General features: G+C 44.0%; 1 protein-coding gene across 3 annotated transcripts in view; it reads left to right on the top strand.

The window, feature by feature from the left end:
• Positions 1-7,766, top strand: part of LOC311146856 (signal peptide peptidase-like 2B) — a 47,317-nt gene extending 39,551 nt beyond the window's left edge. The window contains exons 13-15 of one of the 3 annotated variants that reach the window (XR_014614717.1): positions 4,352-4,429; positions 4,569-4,819; positions 6,065-7,766. Coding sequence is in view for 2 of the 3 variants with exons in the window: in XM_084183463.1 (XP_084039589.1) it covers positions 4,352-4,429; positions 4,569-4,729; positions 6,065-6,091 (266 nt within the window). In the remaining variant the exon portion in view is untranslated. The remainder of the gene's footprint in view (positions 1-4,351; positions 4,430-4,568; positions 4,820-6,064) is intronic. The other 2 variants (XM_084183463.1, XM_084183464.1) reach the window with 2 other exon arrangements.
• Positions 7,767-17,880: the final 10,114 nt, after the last annotated feature.

Raw genomic sequence — 17,880 nt, 5'->3', positions numbered from 1 at the left:
AATTTTTATCATAGGTACACTTCAACTGTGAGAGATGGAATCTAAAACAAAAATCCAGAAAATCACATTGTATGATTTTTAAGTAATTAATTTGCATTTTATTGCATGACATAAGTATTTGATACATCAGAAAAGCAGAACTTAATATTTGGTACAGACACCTTTGTTTGCAATTACAGAGATCATACGTTTCCTGTAGGTCTTGACCTGGTTTGCACACACTGCAGCAGGGATTTCTGGCCCACTCCTCCATACAGACCTTCTCCAGATCCTTCAGGTTTCGGGGCTGTCGCTGGGCAATACGGACTTTCAGCTCCCTCCAAAGATTTTCTATTGGGTTCAGGTCTGGAGACTGGCTAGGCCACTCCAGGACCTTGAGATGCTTCTTACGGAGCCACTCCTTAGTTGCCCTGGCTGTGTGTTTCGGGTCGTTGTCATGCTGGAAGACCCAGCCACGACCCATCTTCAATGCTCTTACTGAGGGAAGGAGGTTGTTGGCCAAGATCTTGCGATACATGGCCCCATCCATCCTCCCCTCAATACGGTGCAGTCATCCTGTCCCCTTTACAGAAAAGCATCCCCAAAGAATGATGTTTCCACCTCCATGCTTCACGGTTGGGATGGTGTTCTTGGGGTTGTACTCATCCTTCTTCTTCCGCCAAACACGGCGAGTGGAGTTTAGACCAAAAAGCTCTATTTTTGTCTCATCAGACCACATGACCTTCTCCCATTCCTCCTCTGGATCATCCAGATGGTCATTGGCAAACTTCAGACGGGCCTGGACATGCACTGGCTTGAGCAGGGGGACCTTGTGTGCGCTGCAGGATTTTAATCCATGACGGCGTAGTGTGTTACGAATGGTTTTCTTTGAGACTGTGGTCCCAGCTCTCTTCAGGTCATTGACCAGGTCCTGCTGTGTAGTTCTGGGCTGATCCCTCACCTTCCTCATGATCATTGATGCCCCACGAGGTGAGATCTTGCATGGAGCCCCAGACCGAGGGTGATTGACCGTCATCTTGAACTTCTTCCATTTTCTAATAATTGCGCCAACAGTTGTTGCCTTCTCACCAAGCTGCTTGCCTATTGTCCTGTAGACCATCCCAGCCTTGTGCAGGTCTACAATTGTATCCCTGATGTCCTTACACAGCTCTCTGGTCTTGGCCATTGTGGAGAGGTTGGAGTGTGTTTGAGTGTGTGGACAGGTGTCTTTTATACAGGTAACGAGTTCAAACAGGTGCAGTTAATACAGGTAATGAGTGGAGAACAGGAGGGCTTCTTAAAGAAAAACTAACAGGTCTGTGAGAGCCGGAATTCTTACTGGTTGGTAGGTGATCAAATACTTATGTCATGCAATAAAATGCAAATTAATTACTTAAAAATCATACAATGTGATTTTCTGGATTTTTGTTTTAGATTCCGTCTCTCACAGTTGAAGTGTACCTATGATAAAAATGACAGACCTCTACATGCTTTGTAAGTAGGACAACCTGCAAAATTGGCAGTGTATCAAATACTTGTTCTCCCCACTGTACATGTTTCAAGCAGACCACCATAGTCCCTGTGCTTAAGAAGGCCAAGGTGACCTGTCTAAATGACAATCGCCCCATAGCACTCACATCTGTAGCCATGAAATGCTTTGAAAGGCTGGTCATGGCTCACATCAACACCACCATCCCAGACGCCATACCGCCCCAACAGATCCACAGATGACGTAATCTCTACTGCACTCCACACTGCCCTCTCCCACCTGGATAAGAGGAATATTGTTAATTGACTACAGCTCAACGTTCAACACCATAGTCCCCTCCAAGCTCATCACTAATCTCAGGACCCTGGGACTGAACACTTCACTCTGCAACTGGATCCTGGACTTCCTGATGGGCCGCCCCCAGGTGGTGAGGGTAGGCAACAACACATCCGCCACGCTGACCCTCAACACTGGGGCCCCTCAGGGGTACGTGCTTAGTCCCCTCCTGTATTCTCTGTTCACCCACAACTGCGTGGCCGCACACGACTCCAACACTATCATCAAGTTTGCTGACGACACGATGGTGGTGGGCCTGACCACCGACGACAATGAGACAGCCTATGGGGAGGAGGTCAGTGACCTGACAGTGTGGTGCCAGGACAACAACCTTTCCCTAAAAGTCAGCAAGACAAAGGAGCTGATCGTGGACTACATGAAACGTAGGGCCGAGTACGCCCCCATCCACATCAACGGGGCTGTAGTGGAGCAGGTTGAGAGCTTCAAGTTCCTCTGTGTCCACATCACTAAGGAATTAACATGGTCTACACACACCAACACAGTCATGAAGAAGGCACGGCAACGCCTTTTCCCCCTCAGGAGGCTGAAAAGATTTGGCATGGGCCCTCAGATCCTCAAAAAGTTATACAGCTGCACCATTGAGAGCATCTTGACTGGCTACATCTCCGCTTGGTATGGCAACTGCTTGGCATCCGACCGCAAAGCACTACAGAGGGTAGTGCGTACGGCCCATTACGTCACTGGGGCCGAGCTCCCTGCCATCCGGGACCTCTATAACAGGCGGTGTCAGGAAAGCCCTAAAAATTGTCAGACTCCAGCCACCAAGTCATAGACTGTTCCTTCTGCTACCGCACGGCAAGCGGTATCGATGAACCAAGTCTGGAACCAACAGGAACCTGAACAGCTTCTACCCCCTAGCCATAAGACTGCTAAATACTTAGCCAAATAGCTACCCGGACTATCTGCATTGAACCCCCCGGTGTAGGCCGTCATTGTAAATAAGAATTTGTTCTTAACTGACTTGCCTAGTTAAATAAAGGTTAAATAAAATTAAAATAAAAATAACCCATAATGACAAAGCAAAAACAGGTTTTTAGAAATGTTTGCAAATGTATAAAAATAAAAAATAAACGGATACCTTATTTACATAAGTATTCAGACCCTTTGCTATGAGACTTGAAATTGAGCTCAGGTGCATCCTGTTTCCATTGATCATCCTTGAGATTTTTCTACAACTTGATTGGAGTCCACCTGTGGTAAATTAAATTGACTGGACATGATTTGGAAAGGCACACACACACCTGTCTATATTAGGCCCCACAGTTGACAGTGCATGTCAGAGCAAAAACCAAGCCATGAGGTCGAAGGAATTGTCCGTAGAGCTCCAAGACAGGATTGTGTCGGGGCACAGATCTGGGGAAGGGTACCAATAACCTTCTGCAGCATTGAAGGTCCCCAAGAACACAGTGGCCTCCATCATTCTTAAATGGAAGAAGTTTGGAACCACCAAGACTCTTCCTAGAGCTGGCCGCCCGGCCAAACTGAGCAATCAGGGGAGAAGGGCCTTGGTCAGGGAGGTGACCAAGAACCCAATGGTCACTCTGACAGAGCGCCAGAGTTCCTCTGTGGAGATGGGAGAACCTTCCAGAAGGACAACCACCTCAGCAGCACTCCACCAATCAGGCCTTTATGGTAGAGTGGCCAGATGGAAGCCACTCCTTAGCAAAAGACACATGACAGCAAAGTACAGAGATCCTTGATGAAAAGCTGCTCAGGACCTCGGACTGGGGCGAAGGTTCACCTTCCAACAGGACAACGACCCTAAGCACATAGCCAAGACAACGCAGGGGTGGCTTCGGGACAAGTCTCCGAATGTCCTTGAGTGGCCCAGCCAGAGCCCGGACTTGAACCCGATCTAACATCTCTGGAGAGACCTGAAAATAGCCGTGCAGCGACGCTCCCCATCCAACCTGACAGCTTAAGAGGATCTGCAGAGAAGAATGGGAGAAACTCCCCAAATACAGGTGTGCCAACCTTGTAGCGTCATACCCAAGAAGACTCCAGGCTGTAATCGCTGCCAAAGGTGCTTCAACAAAGTGCTGAGTAAAGGTTCTGAATACTTATGTAAATGTGATATTTCAGTTATTTATTTTCAATACATTTGCAAAAATTTCTAAAAACCTGTTTTTGCATTGTCATTATGGGGTATTGTATGTAGATTGATGAGTGGGAAAAAAAACAATTTAATCAATTTTACAATAAGGCTGTAACGTAAAAATGTGGAAAAAGCCGAGGTGTCTGAATACTTTTCCGAATGCATAACTCCGTAATTAATAATTTCACTGTTAGTCTACACCGGTTATTTACGAAGTATGTGACAAATACAATTTGATTTGATTTACTCTACTCTTGTATCCTGTCTTAGTACCAGGTAACAACCATGGTGCCTAATCTAAATCTCAACTAGGGCCAGGAGTTTTCCCTGACCTGGCCTTATATCATACAGTATCTTTCTGTCTGAACTCGTCCCGGCATAGCTGACAGGGTCTCTCGCTCTCTACCTCGCTGTCTCTCTGTGCGTGTCAGGTCTGCTGGTAGCCTACTGTCACAGGTTTGACATCCTCATGCAGTCCTCACGGTTCTATTTCCTGGCCTGCACTATCAGTAAGACCAATTCATTTTTATTTGCATCATCTTTTTGATAGTCTTTATAACAGACAGTATTTGTTCCAACCAAGCAGTAACACTCCTGATTCGCTCTTCCCCTACCTCTTTCACCCTCTCCCTCGCTCCCTCTCTCCAGGTTATGGTATCGGGCTACTCATCACCTTTGTAGCTCTGGCCCTGATGCAGATGGGTCAGCCGGCCCTGTTGTACCTGGTGCCTTGCACCCTCCTCTCCAGCCTCGCGGTGGCGCTGTGGCACAAAGAACTGCCCTTATTCTGGACAGGGAGTGGATTTGTGGTGATTACCAGTTTGATATGAGTGCCGCCGCCTTCTACGGAAAGAAACATTTCTAGTGTTATGTACCTAACAGTAAACCTAGAATTTAAAGTTGAGTACCGTAACCCCGAAAACTAGATATATCTGTTTCTTCGTTCCAACTTGATGTTTCTGTTTGCTGTCCCACTGCGCTGCCCTCCCATACTGTCATTTTACTGTGGGTTCTCTGCTATAGTCGGCTGCTGAGGGCTACAGTGTCTGAATGTCGCAGCCGGTATCAGATGTGGGCTTGCCTTTATTCTTTACTAGTATCATTATAGTCCTCTGCTGCTAGATACCAGTCAGATTGCCTTACAGTAGATTGTAATGTCGTGGTGTTAGAATAGACACTATGGGTTATAGGGTTTTGGGTCATTAAACACCATTTGGTAGGTAGTTGACAACACAAATAGTATCTGGCGGTGACAAGGGAGTGTACTGTACTGTGTGTCGCTGACCCCTTTTCTCTGAACTGAAAATTGGGAACATGCTTCTAGAAGCTACTGGGTTTGTGTCACAAGGTGCTCTGAAGGCTCTTGCTTTCCTGTTAATGTTTCCTCCCCTTCTATGTGTCAGATCTATTGCTCAATGTACAGCCATACCTCTGCTAACAAGCTGCCCCAGTATCTGTGCGCTAAAAGATGTCGACGATGAGTTTGACGTGTCTCCTCTCTAACCCAGGTAGCTCAAATTCAAACTCAGATTAGACAGCTCCGCTAGCGCTAGTGAAGTTTAGCTGAGCAACTAGCTTCATTTACTCCCGTTACGGACAGTATGTACTTCCAAAAAAGGTCTAAATAAAAATTTACAAGAAACCGAAAAAAGCACCTTCAATGTATTGAGCTGTTGTAGTCTTCTGACCTGTGCATGGCAGTAATGAGTGATTTTCGGTTGCTTGTACATTTTTATTTAGATAATTTTTGGAAGTACATACTGGCGGTACAGGAGTAAATTAAGATAGTTGCTCAACGAAAGTCCATATTTGGTGAGTAACGAACCTATAACGCTTGCAGAGCTGTCTAATGGGAGTTTGAATCGGAGGTTCCTGGATATTAGAGACACGTCATACTTATCGTCGACATCTCTAACGCACATATACTGGAGCACTAACAAGCTAGCTATGGGGGAGGGGGGGGGGGGCACAGCACCCGCCCACCCACCCTACAGTGGCTGATCTTCATAGCCCTGGGTCGGCAGGATCAGCCATTGGAGTCCGGTAGATGACCCAGACGTAACCAAACCAGGCTTCTAGAAGCTACTGGGTTTGTGTCACAAGGTGCTCTGAAGGCGCTTGCTTTCCTGTTAATGTTTCGGCAGGATCAGCCATGGGAGTCCGGTAGATGAGCCAGACGTAACCAAACCAGGCTGACCAAGGCCAGGCCAGGCTAAACAACACCAAGACGGACTGAGGCAGGCCATGCAGTCAAAGAGCATAACACAGCTTCGATCTACGCTGACCTAGTCTCTCGTTACCATACACTACACCCAAGTTCACCACTCCGCTGTTCTCATCGGACATGAAGAAGGTTGGAAATAAAGGTTAACGCTAACCAGCACCCCCTGGCCCTTCCTATATGAGTTAGACCCCCCCGGACTGAGATTGAGTCACAACACTATAGATGGCCTACTCTGCCCAGTTCATCCCCATATGATGTGGTAGCTGATTATGTTAATGCATCCCATGTAGTCAGCCGGAGTCGCATCCAATACAGATGACCTGCCCTGCTCAGCTCCCCATCCTCAACCTCATCCAGTTCAGTTCATCTCACCCACCAATCCTATGCTGAATAGCATTCAACAATCATTTTTATGTTTTACTCTTTATTTAACCAGGTGATTCCCATTGAATCTCTTTTTTTTAAGGGAGGCCTGGAAGCCATGATAATCTACACTACTAGGAGGTCAATGTGTGCGTTCTAAATGACACCCTGTTCCCTATATAGGGCCCTGGTCAAAAGTAGTGCACTGTATAGGAAATGGGGTGCGATTTGGGATGATACCAATGTGTCACAGTCCCATCATTATAAGTTCTGTCAGTCAGCTTGTTCCCTCTCTCTTTTCTTTCTCCTTTCTTAAGTACCATGAAGAACGAAAGAGCCACGCTACGGCCTGTCCTCTGTACATCAAAGATGACTGAAGTATCATACATACCCTTTATCATGTGGTGCTATCATGGATTCTCAACCAGCCAAAGGGATAGGATAGTAATGATTATTGATTTAGGGCATAAAGGGATGCTTTCCTAGTGGACTAAAAAGCCAGCTTAATGAAGTATCTTCATGTAAAATGTTTATAAATCTAGGATAAGGCTTAATCTGTGTCTGGGAAACCTTCCCAAATACATATATATATAAAAAAAAATTTTTATCTTACCTTTGGACCTGTGTGTTTTGCATGCTATGGGTTTGGTTTGAACCAGACTGTCTTTTATATCAATCTAAGGGTGCAACAATTAATGTTGTCCCCACTCTTTTTCCAGTAGATATTGTGGTCCCACTTTATATTAGGTGTAAAAGCCATGTATTTATGTCGTAACTACATTATACAGTAGTAGGTACCGTGTAATTACATTGTAGGCAGCTAGGCAAACATTGTTACATAGGTACAAACAGTTTAAAAGCTGTAAGTACTAATTCATTACACTAACTACTTACCAGTACGTAATTACCATATAAACACATGGGTTATAAGGAGACTTAGGGCTCGATTCAATCCATATCGCCAAAGTTCAGCACTATAGTGTGATTGAAGCAGACTACATTCTTGTTTATGCTGGCTCAACCTGAAATTACCGTTATATTTCAAGCGCACTATAGTGCTGAACTTCGGCGATACGGATTGAATCGAACCCCCTAGAGCGACCGATTTTGGTTATAATATTCAATATTGTCTTATAAATGGGTTTTGGCCTTACTGGTGTCCATGGTTACAATTTGAATGTTTCTGTGCATCTTGCTTTACGAAGACAGTACTGTGTTCATGCCATGTTTCTTAATTAAACAATAAGTGATCATTTTGATGTTGTTTGGTGGGTGTCTCATAATAATTACCAATGGTCTCAATTCTCTAGTGACTTTTACTCAATACATTTGCACAATATTTGTGGTTGCATCCCAAATGGTACCCTATTTCCTATAAAGTCCACTACTTTTGAACAGGGCCCATTTGGGATGCAACTCTACAGTCGTGGTCAAAAGTTTTGAGAATGATACAAGTATTGGTCTTCACAAAGTTCGCTGCTTCAGTGTTATGAGATATTTTTGTCAGATGTTACTATGGTATACTGAATTATAATTACAAGCATTCCATAAGTGTCAAAGGCTTTTATTGACAATTACATTAAGTTTATGCAAAGAGTCAATATTTGCAGTGTTGACCCTTCTTTTTCAAGACCTCTGCAATCCGCCCTGGCATGCTATCAATTAACTTCTGGGCCACATCCTGACTGATGGCAGCCCATTCTTGCATAATCACTGCTTGGAGTTTGTCAGAATCTGTGGGTTTTTGTTTGTCCACCCGCCTCTTGAGGATCGACCACACGTTCTCAATAGGATTAAGGTCTGGGGAGTTTCCTGGCCATGGACCCAAAATGTCGATGTTTTGTTCCCTGAGCCACTTAGTTATCACTTTTGCCTTATGGCAAGGTGCTCCGTCATGCTGGAAAAGGCATTGGTCGTCACCAAACTGTTCTTGGATGGTTGGGAGAAGTTGCTCTCGGAGGATGTGTTGGTACCATTCTTTATTCATGGCTGTGTTCTTAGGCAAAATTGTGAGTGAGCCCACTCCCTTGGCTGAGAAGCAACCCCACACATGAATGGTCTCAGGATGCTTTACTGTTGGCATGATACAGGACTGATGGTAGCGCTCACCTTGTCTTCTCCGGACAAGGTGTTTTCCGGATGCCCCAATCAATCGGAAAGGGGATTCATTAGAGAAAATGACTTTACCCCAGTCCTCAGCAGTCCAATCCCTTTACCTTTTGCAGAATATCAGTCTGTCCCTGATGTTTTTCCTGGAGAGAAGTGGCTTCTTTGCTGCCCTTCTTGACACCAGGCCATCCCCCAAAAGTATTCGCCTCACTGTGCGGGCAGATGCACTCACACCTGCCTGCTGCCATTCCTGAGCAAGCTCTGCACTGGTGGTGCCCCGATCCCACAGCTGAATCAACTTTAGGAGACAGTCCTGGCGCTTGCTGGACTTTCTTGGGCGCCCTGACACCTTCTTCACAACAATTGAACCTCTCTCCTTGAAGTTCTTGATGATCCGATAAATGTTTGATTTCAGTGCAATCTTACTAGCAGCAATATCCTTGCCTGTGAAGCCCTTTTTGTGGAAAGCAATGATGACTGCACGTGTTTCCTTGCAGGTAGCCATGGTTAGCAGAGGAAGAACAATTATTTCAAGCACCACCCTCCTTTTAAAGCTTCCAGTCTGTTATTCTAACTCAATCAGCATGACACTCTCACCTGTGTTAACGAGAGAATCACTGACATGATGGCAGCTGGTCCTTTTGTGGCAGGGCTGAAATGCAGTGGAAATGTTTTGGGGGGATTAAGTTCATTTTCATGGCAAAGAGGGACTTTGCAATTAATTGCAATTCATGTGATCACTCTTCATGACATTCTGGAGTATATGCAAATTGCCATCATCAAAACTGAGGCAGCAGACTTTGTGAAAATTATTATTTGTGTCATTTTTTAAACTTTTGACCACGACTGTAGTCTAACTCATCGGGGCCATACTTGTGAACTTTTGCTTAGACCATGGTCTAAACCAGAGATGGGCAACTGGCGGGCTGCATTGCCTCCCTTTTGTAGGCCCTCGGACCAATTAAAAAATATAATTTATACTTTTTTAGGAACTTAGTCGGGGTCTCAACTTACTGTTGAGAGTTAGAATAATACAATACACAAGGTGCAATTTTGAAATTTGGTTGCGCATCAGCAGTCACTCAATTGTCAGCAAAATATTTTTAGATTGTTAAATTAGTTTAGCGGCCAGCTATCTAAACTTGTAGTAAGCATGGTCGAATTACCGACCCGGGTGGGGCCATTGATCATCAGTTATCATATTAAAAACTGCAAACGTGCTTCCCGAGTAGCGCAGCGGTCTAAGGCACTGCATCGCAGTGCTTGAGGTGTCACTACCCGGGCTGTGTCACAACCGGCCGTGACCGGGAGTCCCATAGGGCGGCGCACAATTGGCCCAGCGTCGTCCGGGGGGGCTTTACTTGGCTCATCTGCAGGCTGACTTCGGTCGTCAGTTGGGCGGTGCTTTCTCCAACACATTGGTGCAGCTGGCTTCCGGGTTAATCGGGCGGGTGTTAAGAAGCTTCAAGTTTCGGAGGACGTATGACTCGACCTTCACCTCTCCCAAGCCCGTTGGGGCGTTACAGCGATGACACGAGATGGTAATTGGAAATCACGAAATTGGGGAGAAAAAGGAGGTAAAAAAAAAAAACTTACATTTGCCTCCACCCTATGACAAAATGTGTAGAATTACAGGAAATTAGCTGTGAATTAGCTGATGAATAGAAGACCCAGAGTTACCTCTGCTGCAGAGGATACGTTTATTAGAGTTACCAGCCTCAGAAATTGCAGCCCAAATAAATATTTCACAGTGTTCAAGTCACAGACACATCTCAACACCAACTGTTCAGACTGAGTGAATAAGGCCTTCATGGTCTAATTGCTGCAAAGAAACCACTACTAAAGGACACCAATAATAAGAAGAGACCTGCTTAGGCCAAGAAACACGAGCAATGGACATTAGACCTGTGGACATTTGTCCTTTGGTCTGTAGTCCAAATTTGAGATTTTTGGTTCCAACCGCCGTGTCTTTGTGAGACGTGGTGTGGGTGAATGGATGATCTCCGCATGTGTAGTTCCCACTGTAAAGCATGGAGGAGGAGGTGTTATGCTGTGGGGGTGCTTTGCTGGTGACACTGTCTGTGATTTATTTAGAATTCAAGGCACACTTAACCAGCATGGCTACCACAGCATTCTGCAGTGATACGCCATCCCATCTGGTTTGGGCTTAGTGGGACTATCATTTGTTTTTCAACAGGACAATGACCCAACACACCTCCATGCTGTGTAAGGGCTATTTTACCAAGAAGAAGAGTGATGGAGTGCTGCATCAGATGACCTGGCCTCCACAATCCCCCGACCTCAACCCAATTGAGATGGTTTGGGATGAGTCGGATGCCAGAGTGAAGGAAAAGCAGCCAACAAACTTTGAATTCTTTGCTTGGGAGCTGAACATGCTCAAGCAGCTGCACAGGGTAGCAGCTCTTGCACTCACTGTCATTGAAATCTTGACTTGCGCGGTTTGGGGTGGAGGCTCCGGATGAGGCTCATCAGATGAGTCTGCCACACAGATCAATGATCATTCCAAACGCTCCAGGTCTAATGACTGGTCTCCTAATAAACACCATCGCTTATCCTCGACTGGGCATCAATCTTCACGTACTGAGATGTTCAAGGAGATTTAAGTCACTGGACATTCGTATGGCAACAGAGAGAATATAGTAGACGGTTGCTGTCAAAAAGTCCTGTGTCCAGGACTTTTTTATGACCTTTTAAGGACATCCTGTCCGGATGTTCTCATGCTATTTAAGGTGGGCTTACAGTGAGGGAAAAAAGTATTTGATCCCCTGCTGATTTTGTACGTTTGCCCACTGACAAAGACATGATCAGTCTATAATTTTAATGGTAGGTTTATTTGAACAGTGAGCGACAGAAAAACAACAAAAAAATCCAGAAACACGCATGTCAAAAATGTTATAAATTGATTTGCATTTTAATGAGGGAAATAAGTATTTGACCCCTCTGCAAAACATGAATTAGTACTTGGTGGCAAAACCCTTGTTGGCAATCAGAGGTCAGACGTTTCTTGTAGTTGGCCACCAGGTTTGCACACATCTCAGGAGGGATTTTGTCCCACTCCTCTTTGCAGATTTTCTCCAAGTCATTAAGGTTTCCAAGGCTGACATTTGGCAACTCGAACCTTCAGCTCCCTCCACATATTTTTTATGGGATTAAGGTTTGGAGACTGGCTAGGCCACTCAAGGACCTTAATGTACTTCTTCTTGAGCCACTCCTTGGCCGTGTGTTTTGGGTCATTGTCATGCTGGAATACCCATCCACGACCCATTTTCAATGCCCTGGCTGAGGGAAGGAGGTTCTCACCCAAGATTTGACGGTACATGGCCCAATCCATCTTCCCTTTGATGCGGTGAAGTTGTCCTGTCCCCTTAGCAGAAAAACACCCCCAAAGCATAATGTTTCCACCTCCATGTTTGATGGTGGAGATGGTGTTCTTGGGGTCATAGGCAGCATTCCTCCTCCTCCAAACACGGCGAGTTGAGTTGACGCCAAAGAGCTCCATTTTGGTCTCATCTGACCACAACACTTTCACCCAGTTCTCCTCTAAATCATTCAGATGTTCATTGGCAAACTTCAGACGGCCCTGTATATGTGCTTTCTTGAACAGGGGGACCTTGCGGGCACTGCAGGATTTCAGTCCTTCACGGCGTAGTGTGTTACCAATTGTTTTATTGGTGCCTATGGTCCCAGCTGCCTTGAGATCATTGACAAGATCCTCCCGTGTAGTTCTGGGCTGATTCCTCACCGTTCTCATGATCATTGCAACTCCACAAGGTGAGATCTTGCATGGAGCCCCAGGCCGAGGGAGATTGACAGTTCTTTTGTGTTTCTTCCATTTGCGAATAATCGCACCACTGCTGTCACCTTCTCACCAAGCTGCTTGGCGATGGTCTTGTAGCCCATTCCAGCCTTCTGTAGGTCTACAATCTTGTCCCTGACATCCTTGGGAAAGCTCTTTGGTCTTGGCCATGGTGGAGAGTTTGGAATCTGATTGATTGATTGCTTCTGTGGACAGGTGTCTTTTACACAGGTAACAAGCTGAGATTAGGAGCACTCCCTTTAAGAGTGTGCTCCTAATCTCAGCTCTTTACCTGTATAAAAGACACCTGGGAGCCAGAAATCTTTGATTGAGAGGGGGTCAAATACTTATTTCCCTCATTAAAATGCAAATCAATTTATAACATTTTTGACATGCGTTTTTCTGGATCTTTTTGTTTTTATTCTGTCTCTCACTGTTCAAATAAAACTACCATTAAAATTATAGACTGATCATTTCTTTGTCAGTGGGAAAACGTACAAAATCAGCAGGGGATCAAATACTTTTTTCCCTCACTGTAGGTTGGAGTCATTAAAAGTCGTATTTCAACCACTCCACAAATTTCTTGTTAACAAACTATAGTTTTGGCAAGTTGGTTGGGAAATCTACTTTGTGCATGACACAAGTAATTTTTCCAACAATTGTTTACAGACAGATTATTTCACTGTATCACAATTCCAGTGGGTCAGAAGTTTACATATATTAAGTTGACTGTGCCTTTAAACAGCTTGGAAAATTCCAGAAAATGTTTTTCATGGCTTTAGACGCTTCTGATAGGATAATTGACATCATTTGAGTCAATTGGAGGTGTACCTGTGGATGTATTTCAAGGCCTACCTTCAAACTCAGTGCCTCTTTGCTTGACATCATGGGAAAATCAAAAGAAATCAGCCAAGACCTCAGAAAAAAATTGTAGACCTCCACAAGTCTGGTGCATCCTTGGGAGCAATTTCCAAACGCCTGAAGGTACCACGTTCATCTGCACAAACAACAGTACGCAAGTATAAACACCATGGGACCACGCAGCCGTCATACCGCTCAGGAAGGAGACGCGTTCTGTCTCCTAGAGATGAATGTACTTTGGTGCAAAAAGTGCAAATCAATCCCAGAACAACAGCAAAGGACCTTGTGAAGATGCTGGAGGAAACAGGTACAAAAGTATCTATATACACAGTAAAACAAGTCCTATAATCGCCATAACCTGAAAGGCCGTCCAGCAAGGAAGAAGCCGCTGCTCCAAAACCCCCATTAAAAAAGCCAGACTATGGTTTGCAACTGCACATGGGGACAAAGATCGTACTTTTTTGAGAAATGTCCTCTGGTCTGATGAAACAAAAATAGAACTGTTTGGCCATAATGACCATCGTTATGTTTGGAGGAAAAAGGGGAACGCTTGCAAGCCGAAGAACACTATCCCAACCGTGAAGCACGGGGGTGGCAGCATCATGCTGTGGGGATGCTTTGCTGCAGAAGGGACTGGTGCACTTCACAAAATAGATGGAGGAAGGAAAATTATGTGGATATATTGAAGCAACATCTCAAGCCATCAGTCAGGAAGTTAAAGCTTGGTTGCAAATGGGTCTTCCAAATGGACAATGACCCCAAGCATACTTCCAAAGTTGTGGCAAAATGGCTTAAGGACAACAAAGTCAAGGTATTGGAGTGGCCATCACAAAGCCCTGACCTCAATCCTATAGAAAATTAGTGGGCAGAACTGAAAAAGTGTGTGCGAGCAAGGAGGCCTACAAACCTGACTCAGTTACACCAGCTCTGTTAGGAGGAATGGGCCAAATTTCACCCAACTTATTGTGGGAAGCTTGTGGAAGGCTACCCGAAACGTTTGACCCAAGTTAAACAATTTAAAGGCAATGCTACCAAATACTAATTGAGTGTATGTACATTTCTGACCCACTGGGAATGTGATGAAAGAAGTAAAAGCTGAAATAAATCATTCTCTCTACTATTATTCGGACAATTCACATTCTTAAAATAAAGTGGTGATCCTAACTGACCTACGACAGGGAATTTGTATTGGATTTAATGTCAGGAATTGTGAAAAACTGAGTTTAAATGTATTTGGCTAAGGTGTATGTAAACTTTCGACTTCAACTGTATATTAGTCTTAAATAATATATATCTATATACAAACATCACATTAAATATTCAACTCACCTTCAAAAAGCTCCATGATGACTTTCTATCTTTTAGATGTTATGTCTTCAGGATGTTCTGGGCTGATGGAGAGGGGAGGGGCAGTTGAGTGAGCTGGGGCCTTTTATGGCCCTGCCTCTGGGAGCCTGTCAGCTTGCGACATGATGAAAGAGTAAGAGAGGGCCTACCTGTAAGATATTTTGTGCTACAAACATACTTCTATTTGAAGAGGTTTTTGAGCATTCATGGACCTAATCTCAAAAACTCATGAAAAAATTGTCTACACTAAATAATGTGAATTTGGTCATAAAAATGCTTTTTCACAAGGGAAATAAAATATGCTTAAAAAATGTGACATTTTGGAGAGATGTCTGGACACTATAGGGGCTTCCTAGGCCTTGTTATGGCTAAATGTCTATAAAGATAGATTGGTATAAGATATCTGCTCCATTTCTGGGGCACATGTTGACAAGATGTTGGGGGAATCACTGGAGGGGAATATTGACCAACTGAGCATCTCAGTGTACAGCTCAATAAACACTAGGCGTTTTGCTACATTTCAGTCTTCTAAGATGTATTTAAAGTGTCATATTGGGATGCAAACTGAAAAAAATTATCAATTTAAACTATATCTGACATGTTACTGGTGTCTTATTTTTTAAGCCCATAACCATGTGTGTGAGGTGTATACTTTTGTTTCACAGTAGATTTGTTTAAGACTACCAAGAAACACTGTGTGCCCCTTATTTAGCCCACTGCATTAAAAGGTTATTAAGGGGGTAAAATGATCTGTTTAAGGCATAAGGGCCCATCTTAAAGAGTACAATGACCCTTTCAAAGAGGAGGGTGTGAGGCCTCTGGAGTTTTTTATTTGTTTTGATTGACAGACATACACTGGACATTCCAGCATGCCCAAACAACTGTTTTCAGACAGTTGTTTGGGGCGCGCCTTATGTACATATAGTTTTTGGGGGGGGGGCATTCACCGGACATATCCCCCGGACAACCTAGGATGCCCCCCACCGACAACTCTTTTTTTTTTAAAGTTGAAAGGTTAAACAGGTTTGAAAAACAGTTGTTTCAATGACACACCACACACACACAACGAAACCTTGACTATTGTGTAGAGAGAGAAACAGCCCCGTGTAGCTCAGTTGGTAGAGCATGCCGCTTGCAACGCCAGGGTTGTGGGTTCGTTTCCCACGGGGGGCCAGTATAAAAAATGTATGCACTCACTAACTGTAAGTCGCTCTGGATAAGAGCGTCTGCTAAATGACTAAAATGTAAAATGGGGAGACCGACACAGAGGTAAATAACATTTTCTTTTAAAATCCTTTATTTTCTTCTAAAATCTTTAGTACAGAAATGCATACATACTACTATTATTAAAAGTTTATTATACAATATTAAATATGAAACTATAAACCAAATGTTTTTTACTAAACCTTTATATAAATCCTACATATTATTATCACACAATACTACACTTTAATACCTAATAAATGTTTACATGTATAATCATTCTTTTTGTTGGAAAGACTGTTTTTAAAATATATTTTGTTAATAGAAAGAATGTTTTCAGCAGGACTCTCTCTCTCTGCTTCAGGGGCCTATTGTAACCCGACACCACCCACATCAGTCTCCAAATCCCCGTCTTCAAGCTGTGAGGGCGTCAGACATTGCCTTTTCCACTCAGGCTCTCCAGGGCCTTTCAGGTTTTGTATGTTTTCTTTTCCATGATAGATCAACCTTCTTGACGTTAAGCCCAAGTTTTTTGTATTGATGACAGAAGGTGTGGCGGCAGGTAGCTTAGTGGGTAAGAGCGTTGTGCCAGTAACCGAAAGGTCGCTGGTTCTAATCCCCGAGCCGACTAGGTGAAAAATCTGTCGATGTGCCCTTAAGCAAGGCACTTAACCCTAATTGCTCCTGTAAATCGCTCTGGATAAGAGCGTCTGCTAAATGACTAAAATGTAAAAATGTAAATGTAAGGTACCATCTTTGTAAATGTTCACGATGGTGGAAAAACTGTTGCACTTGTTTAATCATATCAAGCACCTTAAACCAATCTCGCCACCTGAAGCTAAAGACAGACACAAAGTAGTTGACCTCAGTTCGTATGTATTTTCAAAAGCATGCACAAACAGATTTGGTGACATTTGAGCTATTGAATTCAGAACAACCTAAAATTGTCACTTTGGAGTCTGTATCTTTGTAATGACTTGGTGTATTGATACACAATCCAAAGTGTAATTCATAACTTCACCATGCTCAAAGGGATATTCAATGTCTGTTTCTTTCATTTTTACCCATCTACCAATAGGTGCCCTTCTTTGCGAGGCATTGGAAAACCTCCCTGGTCTTCGTGGTTGAATCTGTGTTTGAAATTCACTGTTTGACTGAGGGACTTTACGGATAATTGTATGTGTGGGGTACAGAGATTAGGTTGCCATTCAAAATTATGTTAAACACTATTATTGCACAGAGTGAGTCCATGCAACTTATTATGACTTGTTAAGCAAATCTTTACTCCTGAACTTATTTAGGCTTGCCATAACAAAGGGGTTGAATACTTTTTGACTCAAGACATTTCAGCTTTTCATTTTTTATTAATTTGTAAATTTGTTGAAAAACATTCTACTTTGACATTTTGGGGTATTGTGTATAGGCTAGTGACACAACATCCATTTTAAATTCAGGCTGTAACACAACAAAATGTGGAAAAAGCCAAGGGGTGTGTATACTTTCTGAAGGCACTGTAGGCGCGTCAGTTCTACTTGTTGCTCCACATTGGCCACAGCATCACTGGTTTTCAGACCTTGTACAGTTGACAACCTCCCAACCATGGGAATTCCCTCTTCGAGTGGACTTCCTGTCACAAGCGAACAGCAAGCTTTGGCACCCCAAACTCAGCATACCGAAGATGTGGGTGTGGCCCCTGAATGTGACCGCCTTGTAGCTGCAGGGTTGCCGTCCTTGCCAATTGATACAATTCAGGCAGCCAGGGTATCCTCTACGCGAACGCTGTATTCCTACAAATGGAATGTGTTCAGGAAGTGGTGTGTCGACCATGCAGAATTACCATCTTCCTGCCCAATTTCTGTCACTTTGACTTTCCTCCGGGAGGGTATGGCTGCAGGGAAGTCCCCATCTATATTGAAAGTGTATATGGCAGCCATCTCTATGGGTCATGACTAGGGCTGTGGCGGTTATGACATTTTGTCAGCCGGTGATTGTCAAGCAAGTAACTGGTCGGTCTCACGGTAACTGACCGTTAATTA

The sequence above is a fragment of the Coregonus lavaretus genome (genome assembly GCF_964263955.1).
Source record: "Coregonus lavaretus genome assembly, chromosome: 19".
Lineage (NCBI taxonomy): Eukaryota > Metazoa > Chordata > Actinopteri > Salmoniformes > Salmonidae > Coregonus > Coregonus lavaretus.
Note: the sequence above shows the minus strand (reverse complement) of the source record. Positions and strands in the feature narration are given on the sequence as shown.